General features: G+C 37.3%; 1 protein-coding gene across 3 annotated transcripts; it reads left to right on the top strand.

Annotated features, from left to right (window-relative positions):
* The first annotated feature begins 749 nt into the window (after positions 1-749).
* LOC123917944 (putative esterase F42H10.6) lies at positions 750-5,878 on the top strand. 3 transcript variants are annotated; one of them, XM_045969859.1, is made up of 4 exons: positions 750-1,161; positions 1,253-1,399; positions 1,879-2,058; positions 3,973-4,102. In XM_045969859.1, the coding sequence occupies exons 1-3, from the start codon at positions 964-966 to the stop codon at positions 2,020-2,022; spliced, it is 489 nt and encodes a 162-aa protein (XP_045825815.1). In that variant the 5' UTR covers positions 750-963; the 3' UTR covers positions 2,023-2,058; positions 3,973-4,102. The 3 variants fall into 3 exon arrangements, with proteins under 3 accessions (XP_045825815.1, XP_045825814.1, XP_045825813.1); XM_045969858.1 differs by lacking the exon at positions 3,973-4,102 and adding an exon at positions 2,154-2,576 and having other exon boundaries at positions 752-1,161; XM_045969857.1 differs by lacking the exons at positions 750-1,161; positions 1,253-1,399 and adding exons at positions 4,287-4,433; positions 5,312-5,878 and having other exon boundaries at positions 1,912-2,058; positions 3,973-4,189.
* Positions 5,879-15,439: the final 9,561 nt, after the last annotated feature.

Genomic DNA, 15,439 nt, shown 5'->3' with positions numbered 1-15,439 from the left:
TTCACAAAAGTGGTGGAGCATCCATCCAAATGTAGAAGAACGATGCACGTTAGCAATGCTGGAGATCTAAAATTGAATATGTAAAAACAAAGGAGAGGGTTAGGTTTCAGGCATAAAGGAAAATGAGTACTAGTTTGAACAAAAACTTGAAATAAAGTATTACGTCACCAACATATACATACACCCATAGACCATAGCCATAGATTAGATATTGCGCCTCTTTAGATTGTGCACACAATTGAATGCAATAATTGAGAAATTATTCTTGTCTAGGGAGGTAAAAGCAAAACGTACCTAGAATGGGAGTGCAACTCTTTTTTCTTCCCTTTGCTTTTCATGTCTAATTGTAATTTTCCTATTTATTAGTATTTATTATGATGACAGGGATGTGAGCAATGTGGACCACTGGTCCTTGTTTCTCAATAGCTTAAAGAGAAGGCAATCCACTTTGGGGGGACCAAGTCTAAAAATGTAATAATTTAGTAAAGATATATACACAAGCAATTTAAGCATTTATAAATTATGAACAAATTGTGTTTTCAATTTAACATGTGCCGGAATGACCCAAAATTTTCACGCCATCTCCATGTAACATGATAATCATGTTAAAATACTCATTTCGATCCTACATATAAGAGAGATTTCATGTTTTAGATTCATTATAAAATTTATGTATTTAGACTATATTATTGTTTAGATACATCAATTCTAAAATGAATCTAAAAAGTAAAATATTTCTTATATATACGATCGGAGGGATATTTACCTAGTGTGTTTAATTAATTTGGCTTAGCTTAGGTACCAAGTTATTATTATTCCTCGAGCAAGAGAAGCAAGGTGTTATCTTATCTCCTTCTTCTTTATATAGTCTCTTTTTTTGGTCTAGATCCCAAAATTGAAATAAATAAATAAATAAATTGTTAATTTTATGGTGAACATGAAGAAATAACGAACGAAAATAGAATGGGAAAAACAGAAGGAGAAGAAAAAACAAAATTGGAATCAGTGAAGAATTACTTAGAGAACAAAGGAAAAGCATCAACGGTAGAAAATGAATTTCCTCCGAAGTTTCTAGAACCTCTAGTCTTAGATGGCCAATGCCTCCAACTCATGGAACCTGGACGTATGGTCTTCTCCATGAAGATACCTCCACGTTTACTCGTTCGTACTCAGTATCCATCCTAGCTACTACTCTCTTCAATCTTCTTTTTCTTCTTTTCTTTCATGATTTTTGTTATTGTTTGATTTGCAGAATTCAGGTAACTACTTGCACGTTGGTGCCATCACTACTCTGGTGGATCTGGTTGGCGCCGCCGCAATTCCCGCCGCTGGATTTCCGGTTGATACGGGAGTTTCAGTTGAGATCAATGTTACATGCTTTCATGCTGCATATGTCAATGTTAGTGTATTTCAAATTTTAATCATTGTTATATTATCGCTTAACACACAATTTTTAATTAATTAATTAATATTATTATTGTCTTACTTTCTAATAACATTTTCAATTTTTACATTAAATTGGAATGACATTTGATTATGAGCTATGAATCACAAACATCGGACACGGACACTGACACATCGTTACTGATAATTTGAGAAAATGACATAATTAAGTGTAATCGTAAGTGTCGGTGTGTCCGATACCGACACGTGTTCGTCACGGGACACGGCTAATTTGAGAAGTGTTCATGCTTGATAGATTATGAGTGTATGAGTTTTTATAGGATGTTGTGTTGTTGATATTTGTGATATCAAATTGATAATTAGAGGGAATAGGAAATTGTTTTCCTGGTTTTCTATATTGGATTTGTGTGATGATTGATGAAGATATATGGAACAATATTTTATTTAATTCTCCCAATGGCTTATGTAATGTAGGAGGAGATTGAGATTGATACGAGGGTTCTACGAGTAGGAAAGGCGATAGCTGTTGTAAGCGTAGAGTTCAGGAAGAAAAAGACTGGCCAAGTTTTTGCTCAAGGGCGCCATACCAAATATCTTCCCATTACTAGTAAAATGTGAAACTAAAAACAGAAGAGAGGATATGACATTTTTGAGGTAGAAAGCTCCCTCTATTTGACTATGATTTTAAAAAAACATTCTTAAGGTTTATCATTGTTTTATCAATGTTTGGTTTTTTTGGTTCCTTATAGTTGGAAACAAAGCCACAAAACACTTTCAAGGTTCGTTTGATGGTGATGATTTGATAGACAGTAGAGACGAATAAGATACGAGAGTTGAATAATGTAGGATATGAAAATGATACGGTCTTAATTTATCATGTGTTTGATGTGCCTAAGAAACTAGATATTATAATCTTGGAGTGCTGCCAAGTTTTTGTTAAGGTGATGATAAAATTTTCAAGGACACAATGAGGAGTGCACTACCACAAGTTTAAACTTTAGCTTATGCACTTCTGTTATATAAAGAATACAAAGGAGGAGTCAATGTTGTCAGCTATATGCCATGTTAATTTCATTTTTTTCCTCTTGCAATGAAACTCTACTGTTAATCTTCTTGATTCCTACACAATTGACAGTTTCCTCAAATCTATACAAAATAATGTTGGCCAAAAATTGCATATATCAGTAGAGTTTAGGTTTCAGACTTAAGGAAAATGAGTTGTTTGAACAAAAACTTGAGACAAAGAAGGAATGTTGGCTTAAGAGGATTTCTGCAACAGTTATGATTTAATTTTTCGGTGACAATGACAGAAGGAGTATTCAACTGGTCGAAACATGAAATATAAATTTTGTTAGCACTTGAAAAACTAGAGGAACAAAATTTCCTAATAAAAACTGTATCTTTTTGTCTAGGCTTTTGTAAATTCAAGTTTAACAAACAATAGATGACACAAGGTTTTTCTCAATAAAACAATTAGGCCAAGTCAATTGTGCACACGTGAGACAAATTTTCCATCATACTTGAATTTGATTTTATCGTTGGATTGATAAATCTCGCAATTGGATCAAATGAGATGTGAGATATTGATCCAATGATGAGACTAATTTATCTTAATAGTAAAAATAAACTTGTACATACATAATAAAATATTTGTTTCACATGTTAGACAAAACTCTCAACGAACAACAACAACAACAATAATAATAATAATAATAATAATAATAAGGGAGGTAGTAATAAAATTGGCTTAGTTTGGATTATTAAATATATACTATATTTATTCCTCCTTTTACCGCCGGCCCTAAAACTCCTTTTGATTTTCTTCTTCTTCTCTCACCCATAGAGGGGTGGTTTTAGGTCAATTTTTGGCCTAAAATCACCCCTTTACATTTTTTTCTTCTTGCTTTTTAATACAAATAAGTGATTTTCACATAGTTTAAGTCTTATAGTTTTGTTTTCATCTTTGCGATTTTATCCTTTGTTTTGATTTTCAGTATTGTTGTCCCGTCTTAGTGCGGAGTATTGTTGTCCCGTCTTAGTGCGGAGTATTGTTGTCCCGTCTTTGTGCGGTGTTCATTTGTTTCAGGTTTGAAGATTAAGGTTGATCCAGTGCACATCCAATCAATGACTTTTGTACCATCAACGCTACAGATCCGGCGACATGAATGTTCCGGAAACTTCAATATAGTCAAATATGTAGGCTTTTGCAATATGCCGTTTGATGCTATTAACACGGATGCTGTGAGTTTGTTCGCAGATTCATCCTTTTTGTTTTTAGCGATTTTGATTTGTATTGCATCGATGTACTCTTATCAATTTGAATGAATGAATATCTTTTATTTAGTAAAAAAAAAAAAATATATACTATATTTTGATTTTGATAATGTTTCTTCAAACCGAAGGGACACTGCCTTATCCTTCTTTATGATAAAGTGATGGCACCACCACCGTGTATTATATTATTCCATTTCAAACAGTTGAAATAAATAAATAGAACATTTACTGTTATTTACTACTAATTATTATGAACATGAACATAACTTACAAGTCAATGTGAACACGCTACAGAACAAATGCAAATAGAATGGGAAAAACAGACGAAAGAGAATTGGAATCAGTTAAGAGATACTTGGAGAACAAAGAAGAAGAAGAAGAAGAAGCATCAACGGTTAATAATAAATTGCCTCGAGGCTTTTTGGAACATCTAATCTTGCGTGGCCTACGCCTCCATCTCATTCAACCTGGCCGTGTCCTCTTCTCAATGAACATTCCTCCACGCTTACTCGTTCGTATCTTCAATCTTCTTCTTTTTCTTCTCCTCTTTCTCTATTATATATATATATAACAATTGATGGTCATTTTTGTTCTTATTTATTTTGCAGAATTCGGCTAACTACTTCCACATTGGTGCCATCATTACTCTGGTGGATGTGGCAGGCGCGGCTGCAATTCCCGCAGCTGGATTTCCATGGCTTTCTGGAGTTTCCCTCGAGATTAATGTCTCATGCTTCCATGCTGCATATGCTCATGTTCGTATCTAATATCTATCTTCTAATTTTCTTCATTCTTTTTCTTATGATGTCCGGATTTTCTTCATTCTTTTTCTTATGATGTCCGGTCAAATGCAGAAAAGACTTTAGAGTTCATTGAACATGTATAAATGTGTTAACATTTACCTCCTCCAAACACATTAGTGAGGCTCGAGATAATTAGCAAACACTAGTAAAACTTGGAAATAATACTAATGTTATAGGAAATAATGCCGAATTTCTAATATGGATGCTAAAATGCATATTTATACATACTAATATAAGGCGAAACTGAATTTTTTGGGATATATAAATAACTGTTGTGTTGATTCTTTTGATTTAGATTTTATAGTTCACAAATTAAGCATAGTTTTTATTCTTTTAAAATTCAAAATATGGAACTTGAAATATGAACTGTTTGATATCAAACTGCGACCGATGCGTTGACAGTGTGAATTGAGGGCATCATGCCTGCATTGATCCATAAAAAACCAAGACAACACTCTTTTAATGGTTTTCCATGCCTAGTTTTTTTTCCAACACTGCTTATTGTGTTTGAACTAAGGGAGTGTGAAGACAAAACATAATATTGAAAGAATGAATGTTCTAAATGCATTGGTCATTCATTGAAAGCTTATCTTCAAGTATGTACGATAGCATGGTGCCCAACCAAACTAAGCTAAGAGTACTCTTTACCAACATAACAGAATCATAACTGATTATTTGTGATATCAAATACATAATCTGGGGAATGCTTCTTTCTTCTTTTCTTTTTTGACATGATGCATTCTTTCACTGGTTTCCTAGATTGGATTAATGTGATGAAGATATCACAACAATAGTTTTTTAAAAATTCCCTATGGCTTATGTGATGGTAGGAGGAGATTGAGATCGATGCAAGAGTTCTGCGAGTAGGAAAGACTATAGCTGCTGTAAGCGTGGAGTTCAGGAAGAAAAAGACTGGCCAAATTTTTGCTCAGGGGCGTCATACCAAATATCTTCCCCGTACCAGTAAATTGTGAAACTAACAACAAAGGGAGATAGGAAATTTTTGCGGTAGAAAACTCTATTCTGCCATGATTAAAAAAAATAAATTCTATGTAACATTCATTTCTCATATGATTGGATGGGGAATATCATTCTTGCGAAAAATATTAGAGTTGTATTTTATCAATGTTTGGTTTTCTCAGTTCCAAATAGTTTTGAACAAAGCCACGGATAAGAGATTTTGAGTATCCTTAGAAAGGGGTTACTCTTTGTGATGGTTTTTTGATCCTTTGTAACATAATTTATACAAAGGATGGCTTATACCAGAAATGGCCTGTGTTCTCACAATTTGTGCAGTTGATAAGTAGTTGAAAAACTATGTGAATCTTGGTCACTTAATTTGTCTCTGTCTCCTTCTAATTGTTAAGTTATTTGCAATCTAACATTTCATTCAAGATTTTTATAGAGATTAGATTGAATCTGCCATTAAACCATTCAATTACTTTGTTCTTTGCACAGGCTCATTCAATAACTTTGTAAAATGTGAAATTAATTGATTCAAGCATTAACCATCTTATATATTATATCTGAAATTGCCTCTTTGGTTAAAGAGGTCATTTGTGTTGAAGCATGTAAATCAAAGTTGAATTAGTTAAGAAGTTAGGCAAGTAGTTAGGTTACTTGTTAAACAAGTAACAAATTAGCTGTCGATTGTATTGGGTCTAGTAAAATTGAATAAGTCCAAGTATCTCGACATATTCATTGTATAAATAAAAGACATGTTCATGTATAAAGCAGGTAGTTTAATTTTGCATATCACTTTCACTCGAAGTCACTTCCCCTCTCCTTCATTATGTGTTTGTAACCAACCATTGATCATAGTTTCCAACAAGTGGTATCGCGAGCCTCAAGTTCTTGGGACCAAAAAACTTCAAGATTGAAGTGTGCTTTATCTGTTCTTTTGCATTGAGTAAAGATTGCAAGCTCTAGTGATACTCTTGAGTCTTGACAATAGTGTTGGAGGGAAACTACCAGTTGTTGATCGAAAGAATTGGATCAATGGAGTAAACAAATGAAGGTAATATTTGGTTTTCAAGATGTTATGGAGGCAGTTCAGAATGGAGTACAAGAACTGGCCAATGATGCAACTGATGCACAATGTGCAGTCCACAATGATTCCAAGAAGGACTTTGAAAAGGGTTGTGGACAATCAGTTTCCGGAAAATCAAGAATGCATCATCATCCAAAGAAGTATGGGAAATCTTAGAAAAGGGTTGTGTTGGTGATCACACTTTTGTTTTTTATTAATTGTTGATTGGCACTTTGTGTTCATATGTTATGGCTATGATTAATTGTTAATGGGCATGGTTGTGTTAATGTTAATGGATGAATTGATTTTGGGACTATTCAAGCATAAGTGTAGTGGTAGTGATAAATCAACTAACAAAAAGCATATGAAATTTCCTACTCTATAGTGTTTCACAGAGTTGATGGAGGATAGTAGCTGCAATTGATTACTTACGGTCCTAATCTACCAAAGGGAAAATTTCACATCTGAGGAGGATTTGGTGCATTTCCTTTCTTTTTTTCCCCTTCAAGTTGTGTATTATTAGTTAACTTTTGCAAATGATTTAGGTAGTGTATATCTGAAAAATATGAACTCGAATTATGGTTGGTTAGCAAAGGTGGAGTACTCCAAAGTTACAATTATAACCATATTTTTGCTTCATCGATGTTATATTCTATAAAAATCTAGTTTATGTTGTGGGACGGTGGGATAACATCGTTGCTTTCGATATCTGTTACTCGGAGAATGAGAAGGCCATTCTCAATGTTGTTTCTTCACAAGGGGTTGTTTATGTTCATCGATCTTATCTTGTGAAGTCGTTGGAGGGTGACTTGTGGCTTGTAAAAAAAAATATTGGTTATCCTGATCATAATGAGGATGATGATGGATACTTAGCTAGATCAACTAGTTCATATTAGCCAAAGTCAGTGATTATGTATCTTTGTCGGCTTCATATTTCTTTAATTATCTAAAAAAGATTCAATTTATTATACAGGTGATTTTTACAACGATGTGCTACTTGCTTATCCTAATGGACCGTTTATATGTGAATCTATTTTTTTTGAAGAGGCTAAAATGAGATATATATATTAACTAAAAATAGTCACCTCAGCACAAGGTGTGCCTAGATGAGCTACCAGAGTTTACAAAGAGACAGGAAGAGAAAAATAAAGATCAAAATCATACAAGGCCCAAACATAACAAAGGACTCGACCACCAGCTATGGTAATTTAAAGCCAAAGTAACATTCTTTGACTTCAACCACCTAAACGAAAATAACTTGATCTTGTCCACTAACTGAAGAGAAGTGCTAGTTGAGCCTCTGAACAATCTATGATTTCTTTCCGTCCATATGACCCAAACACTAACAAGCCAAATAAGCTGCAAAAAAGACCGGCGTGCCCGAGAACCACCCAATGATGATGTGAAATGAACAAAGTGTTCCCGGATAGTACTGGATTCCGTCAAAGGAATGTCAATCCACGTGCATACCAAAGCCCAAAGAGAACCAAAGAAACTACAAGAGATGAATAAATGATGAGCCGACTCTGCCTCCCCACAACCCGCTATGCACTCCTGTGCTGAAGAAGATATGATGCCTCGAATAACCAGGTTTGTCTTTGTAGGTAACCTGTCACGAAGTAGACGCCACGCAAAGATGGATACCTTCAAAGGGATCTGAGGATGCCAAATAAGATGAGTTGCATCATCCATAGTAACCGAATCGCGAGCAGTCAGAAGCTGGTAAACTCCTCGAACAGTATAACCTGTGTCAGGATCTGGCTGCCACTGCCACCTATCTGAGTGTTGTGCCTGTAAAGAGATGTTAGCAAGTAAAAACTGACACTCCCTCAACATGTCCTCCTCCCACGCCCTCAACTGCCTCCGCCAAACCCAAGCCATCCCCTCCATCCCCCACCCTAACGAGAACATCTCAGCCACCGTACGCAATTTGGTCTCGGATAAAGCAAACAGACGGCCAAATCGCTCACATAAAGGAGTCTCATCCACCCAGGGGTCAGTCCAAAAAAGAGTATCTGAACCATCCCCCACCTTCCTAACCACATTCTCCCTGAACCAACCTCCCCCTGACTCTGCAACACCATCCCGAATGCTCACTATCTCTCTCCACCACAAAGACCCTCGCCGCCCTCCATCTCTCAATCTCCCTCGCTCCACCCCATAACGAGCTGCCAACACACGAAACCACAACCCCTCTCGATCCACTAACATCCTCCAACACCATTTACCTAACAATGCCACATTAAACTCCCGCAACTGCCGTACCCCCAAACCTCCATACTCTTTCCGTAAACAAATAGTTTTCCAATTTACCCAAGCTGTTTTCCTAAAGTCCTCACACCCCCCCCAAAAAAAATTAATTAAAAGAGATTCAATAGAGGAAATGATACCTGAAGGAGCTTTGAAGAAGGATAGAGCATAGACAGGTAGAGATGTCAAGACAGACTTAATCAAAACCAGACGACCACCGAAAGAAAGAAAGCGACTCTTCCACCCAGATAATCTATTCTTTAAACGTTCCAACATCGATTTCCAAAAGCCCAAGCGCCTCGAATCACCCCCAATAGGAAGACCCATGTAAAGAAAAGGAATTTTTCCCACTTTACAACATAAAGCAGACGCAGCTTCGCCTAACTAGGATTCAGGAATATTCACCCCAACAAGCATACTTTTATTAAAATTCACTTTTAAGCCTGACATAGTCTCAAACAACACTAATAACGCTCTCAGAGCCCGTACATTAGCCCAACTCTTCACCCCCATTAACAGAGTGTCATCAGCAAACTGTAAGTGCGACACCGAAATAGGATCCGACTCCCCTAAACTATAACCCACAAATAAATTACGCGCTACCATGGCCTCCATCAGCACATTTAACCCCTCCGCAGCCAAGAGGAAAAGAAAAGGAGACAATGGATCTCCCTGTCTAAGGCCTCTCTCGAGAGGGAATTCATCAGTAGGACTACCATTGACCAGAATAGATGCCGTAGCCGTACCCACACACTCCTTAATCCATTTCCTCCACAAAGTAGGGAACGACATTCTCTCCATAACCTTGTCCAAATAACTCCAATCCACCGAATCATAGGCTTTCTCGAAATCCACCTTGAAAAGCATAAGTTCCTTCTTAGATTTTCGAGCCTCATCCACAACCTCATTAGCTATAAGAATTCCATCCAGAATCTGCCTATCCTTAACAAACGCCGTCTGAGACTCCGATATCACACTTCCAATAACTAGACGTAACCGATTCGCTAGGACCTTCGCCAAAATTTTATAAATACTACTAACTAACGAAATCGGTCGAAAATCATTCAGCCGTTGAGGGCTATCAACCTTTGGGATCAGCGCAATAAAAGTAGAATTGATTCCTTTTGTCAGTTTTCCATTCCGATGAAAATCTGAAAAAAACGCATGACATCTCCACGCAACTCCGTCCAAAAATCCTTAAAGAAACCAAAATTTATCCCATCAGGCCTAGGGCTTTTGTAACTATCACAGTCCCAGACAGCTGATTTCACCTCTGCTTCCGTAAAAGGTTTGATAAGGCTACAACACTCAATATGGTTCAATCTCTTAAACTGAAGATTCTCCACTCCGGGTCTTTCCATATTTTGATTCTTAAAGTGAGACGCAAAATGCGAGAACACAGCCTGCCTGATCGGATTCACACCCTCCAAACTAACCCCATCCACTTGAATTACCGAAATAGCATTCCGTCGCCTACGTCCCGCCAAGACTGAATGGAAGTACTTAGTATTAGCGTCACCCTCCTTGAGCCACTGCGACCGCGACTGTTGCCAACTAATACTAGCATGCAAGCGAGACATCGAATGAATACCAGCAGTGACCCCATGAAGCTCAACTAACTCTACTTCCGTCAACTCTTCCTCCTCCCCCTTCTGATCTAAAACCGCCAAGCGCTCTTTCAAAGATTCAATTCTACTAGGCAAATTCTGAACGTGAATTTGGTGCCAACCTTTCAAAGCTACCTTTATCATCTTAAGTTTCTCCTTAAGCACAAACCCACCCCAGCCATCGACATGAAAAGAATTCCATTTCTCTTTAACAAAAGAATTGTAACCAGGAACATCTGTCCAACATTTAAGCATCCTTGAAGGGCGGGGTCCCCAATCTTCCTCACTTACAGAAAGAACTAGAGGACAATGATCAGAAAGCCCTCGCAAATTAGCCACCTACTTACAATTGGGCCAAGTCAAACACCATTCCTCAGAAAGCAGAAACCTATCTAAACGACTCATCGCGAGCCCATCCCCTTTAAACCATGTAAACTTGCGGCCAATGAGGGGAAGATCAAAAAGATTATTCTCGTCAATAAACCGATTAAATGGGGCAATATCCACATTACGATGGCTCCCTCTAGAGGAGCGCCTTTCCTCAGATTGTCTAACTGCATTAAAATCACCGCAAATACACACCCTCTCTCTCCCCAGCAACTGAATCCGAGCCGATAAAGAGTCCCAAAGCCCTTGCTTAGCACCGTCATCACATGGCGCATAGACATTGGCCAGCAAAAATTCATCTCCAGATTTAACAAACCTACCCCGACACCACAAAACATGATCGCTAGTCTCAGACGTCCACACCTCCACCTCCAATGTATCCCATAGCGTTAGCAAACCCCCCGATGCCCCTTCTGAAGGCCGATAAGAAAACGCATGTTGCGAGCTACCCCAGAGAGTCGAACACATAAAAACGTCGCAGTAAGATAACTTGGTCTCCTGAAGACAAAGGATGAAAGGTTTCTGGTCCCCCACCAACTTACGCACTTCCTTCCTCTTTTCAAACCCACCCAAGCCTCTAATATTCCAAGAAATAATCTTCATCAAAACACACTCCCCCTCGTTTCACAGAAACATCGCAGACCTAGCACTCTGAGTCATGATGTGTTCCTTCCTCCAGTCTCGAGCCTGATACCGTCTTCTTACCTTTTCCTGCCCTAGATAAAACTCGAAACATATTCACATTATCACCATTGAACTTTACCCCAATAGATTTACCTATCCCCCACACATCATCCACTGCCATTTGTGCATTACCTTGCATAGCCACCCAATTCTGCCAATCGTCATTAACAGAGAGCGATGAAGAAGACTCCTCAGAAGAAATCCGATGACTCATCGAACAAGAACGATTCACCTCATCCCCACCCCGACGTCGCCGCACATTCTTCTTTAAAACTTTTAGAACCTCTCTACGATCTTGACTTGGCATTCTGGCCACCTTCTTGATACTATGGAGTGGATGACTAAGTAACCCTCTATCTTTCCTTCTCCTAGAGTCAAAATGACCGTCTTTCTGCTTCCTCACTCCACTATGATCCCGAGGGGTAAGTCTCTTACGTGCCGAGAAAATAACCCCTGCATCCCCATAATTGTGATCATGTAGCCATTCCAGACTCCATGGCCCCGAGATAATAGAGCGACTCACTTTTGGAGGACAAGATTCAGATCTCTTACGATGGAGCGTAGATTGTTCTTCACATCCAAAAATAGTACCCGTTTTAGGAGAGCTAGAATTCTTCGAAGAAGACTCCACACAGTTCCCTGCATAGTTAACGGTGTCCGCAGCCCGTTCAACCTCCTTCTCAACAACTTTCTCAACGTCCTGACTCACCTCTTTCTTATCTGCCACCTCAACATCCCCCTGGTCTTGAGGGTCATCACAATCCTCGTTCCTCAGCCCCTCCACCAGGCTCTCGACCAAACTGTCAACATTGCGCCGAGCTTCCATATCAACAGGCTCCTCTCCAAGATCGGAATAAAAATCTTCAGTATCACTCTCCTCATCAAAAAGACAAATGTCTTCTCCCAAAGCATACCCCCATTCCTCCACCACCTGGACTTTGACTTGGGCTCCGTCCACCAGGACCGTCACCACACTTTTGATAATACCTAAAACGGATGTGGCAACAAGAACTCGAGCAAAATCCAATCTATCTTTATCTGCAGTACACTTATCCGTGCGTAAGTAGCTTCCAACATCAAGAACACAAAGCTTGAAGAAATTTATATTCCACGCATTCAACGGAACACCATACAGACGAACCCAAGCCCCTCTTCGATAAGGCGTCACATCTTGGTCCCATCTAAACCAGTGTGAAAAAACAAGTTGGAAAAACTCCTTTGCGCCATTTACAATCAACAAAGCATCCACCCCCTCCGAACTCCTAACAAAAACTTTATCAGCCCCCATGGGGATAAGAATCAAATCACCAAAGCCTGCATCTATTAATCTATTTTGCACCACGGGAATAGCCTCTCCATTTAGGACTGTCGCCACCAGGCCCTTTTGAACCCATTCAACGTCAGCTGACTTTGGTTGATACTTGCTCAAGAATGCGCGCTCATTTACTTGAACAACTTCTTTTGGCTTTACCACCTCAAAGCTTTTCATTCCCCCCCCTTTCTTCTGATCGTCATTTCGAGCTACTTGTTTCTGACCAGCCCCAACCTTGACAACTATATCCCCCACCTTCACACTATCTGAAGGGCCGGATTTCTCCTTCTCACGAGGTACCATTTGCTCAGCCATAACACCCTCACTACCTTTCAACACAGCAGGCTGCCCTAACACTTTGGAAACATCCTTTGTCGGAATTTGATCCACACGCTTTGCCTGGCCAACCTTGTTAAAAACATGTCTATCATCCTCCCCAGAGTTATAACGGTCAAATAAAGCCACACTAGCTCGGACCCTATAGTGTCCGAACCAGACATCATTCAAGGCTTTTGTCAATTTAGGCACACTTTAACATTGGAAAATCTTACAAATCCATAGGGTTCTCCATACTTATTCTTCTTTTTAGCAACATACACGTCCTCCAACAAACCACATACCTCAAAACCCTTCCTAAGGAAAAAATTTGAAAGCAACGGCGGAAAATTTGTGAAGTAAAACGATACGTACCGTTGGACGGGAATGTAAAATATGGAAGTTTTAGTCAACATTGTCCTTAACAACATTGGTTCACACAGATGCCAACTTCACTATGGGTTATTTCATCATTTAAGTGGGATTGACAACTTCAAATTGAAGTATGTTACTTTGTCTTATTTTCATATATTTTGTTGTCTTTTGAATTTAATTTGTATATTTGGTTCTGCTCAAGAAAAAATCTTTATTTATTATCTTGTCTATTTTTCTCATCTCAAGTTTATTTATTTAATTAGCCAATAAAATTGTTTATTTATTATATTGTTGAAGATGTGTTATAAATATTTCTTGCTAAATGAATTCAAGATTTTCCATTCATAATAGAACAATATTAAGTTGAATGGAAACTTCATACATAATTTTTCAAATTATATGTTTTCAGTGTTAATTTTTGTTAAGTTTAGTTAAATGGATTGAAATATCATGCAAGCAAGAACTCCTTCTTAGTGGAATATAAACAAACATGAGACACTAATTTATTTTATGAGACACAAACTTGACCGTTTCTTGCCGCTATGACCATTTTTATGTGATCCTCTCTACCAATCTTTATCGAGTACACCCTCTTGCACTTGAAACACTTGAATGGTCCATTGTGAGTCTTCATGTGATGTAAAAAAAAAAACAAGGGAAAAAAAAACAAGATGGTTGGATTCAATTTTGACACTTTAAACATGTCGTTTAAACATTTGTTTTTACATATGAGACAAATGTGATGGATGATATAAATATAATTTTTCTTTAGCCATGTTTGAGAGTCTTTTCCTAAAATTAAAAAAGAAAAAGTTGTTCATATGTTGATTTAGTTATCATATTAGTTATCAATAATAAGAGAAAATTACTAATGTTAATAAACTATTATATTCTCATAACATCAATTTGAAAACAAAGGAACTTGTTCAAAGATAAAAATGTCTAATATAAGAGATCCACAATAAAACTAAAACACGACAAAGACATAGACGACTCTTACTAAAACTAACAACATCTGAAACACTAACTTACTTCTTAGTGGAATATAAACAAACATGAGACACTAATTTATTTTATGAGACACAAACTCGATCGTTTCTTGCCGCTATGACCATTTTTATGTGATCCTCTATACCAATCTTTATCGAGTACACCCTCTTGCACTTGAAACACTTGAATGGTCCATTGTGAGTCTTCATGTGATGTAAAAAAAAAACAAGGGTTCTTATGAAATAAACGCCTACTGAAGATATGACAAAATGTCGTTGATTATCCGCAGCTTATCTGATCAGATAGATGATAAGTATCGTACCATTACTTTGGAGAGTGGGTATTGCAATTTATCACAGTTAATAATGGTATGTAGAGATGATAATCGAGTCTATGATCATCCAAGTAATGAGCGTTCAAATTTTTTGAAACTGACACCAACAAATTATAAGTTGTGGGTCGTCAAGGGTATCCCAAGTCGTCAATTAATTAAATTGATGAGGTAAGTATTCTGTTTATTTTTGTTAATGAAATTAATTAGGTAATTGTTTGATACAAACAAATAGATTCAGAGAAAGAAGGAATAGTTTCATTGATTAAGTATCTTAGCATTAACACTTCAAATTTTGGACACAAATATAAGTAAAAGTCAGTTACTTTTAAACTAATTAATACTACTATTACTAATATATCCTTATTTAATCATTTCACTTTTCAAAAGTTTATGTGATTTCCCAGGCATAAATCACTTTTCAAAGGGTAATATAGTAAACTTAACTCATGTTTTGCATTAAATCAAGAAAATTAACTACACTTAACTAAATTTCTTAAACACCACGTAAACAGTTATTTTTTCTTATATTTGTCTCCGGAGGGAGTACACATTTACTGAAAAGTGATGCATCTATTTATAAAAAAAAGTAATGTATCTAGTCTTCAATATAGTCTTGTGCTAATCCACTGATGCACATCATTGTATGTTCTCAAAATTCTGATTTGAGACTTTCTA

Source organism: Trifolium pratense, linkage group LG3 (genome assembly GCF_020283565.1).
Source record: "Trifolium pratense cultivar HEN17-A07 linkage group LG3, ARS_RC_1.1, whole genome shotgun sequence".
Lineage (NCBI taxonomy): Eukaryota > Viridiplantae > Streptophyta > Magnoliopsida > Fabales > Fabaceae > Trifolium > Trifolium pratense.
The sequence above is the reverse complement of the archived record's forward strand: the minus strand, read 5'-3'. Positions and strand labels throughout refer to the sequence as shown.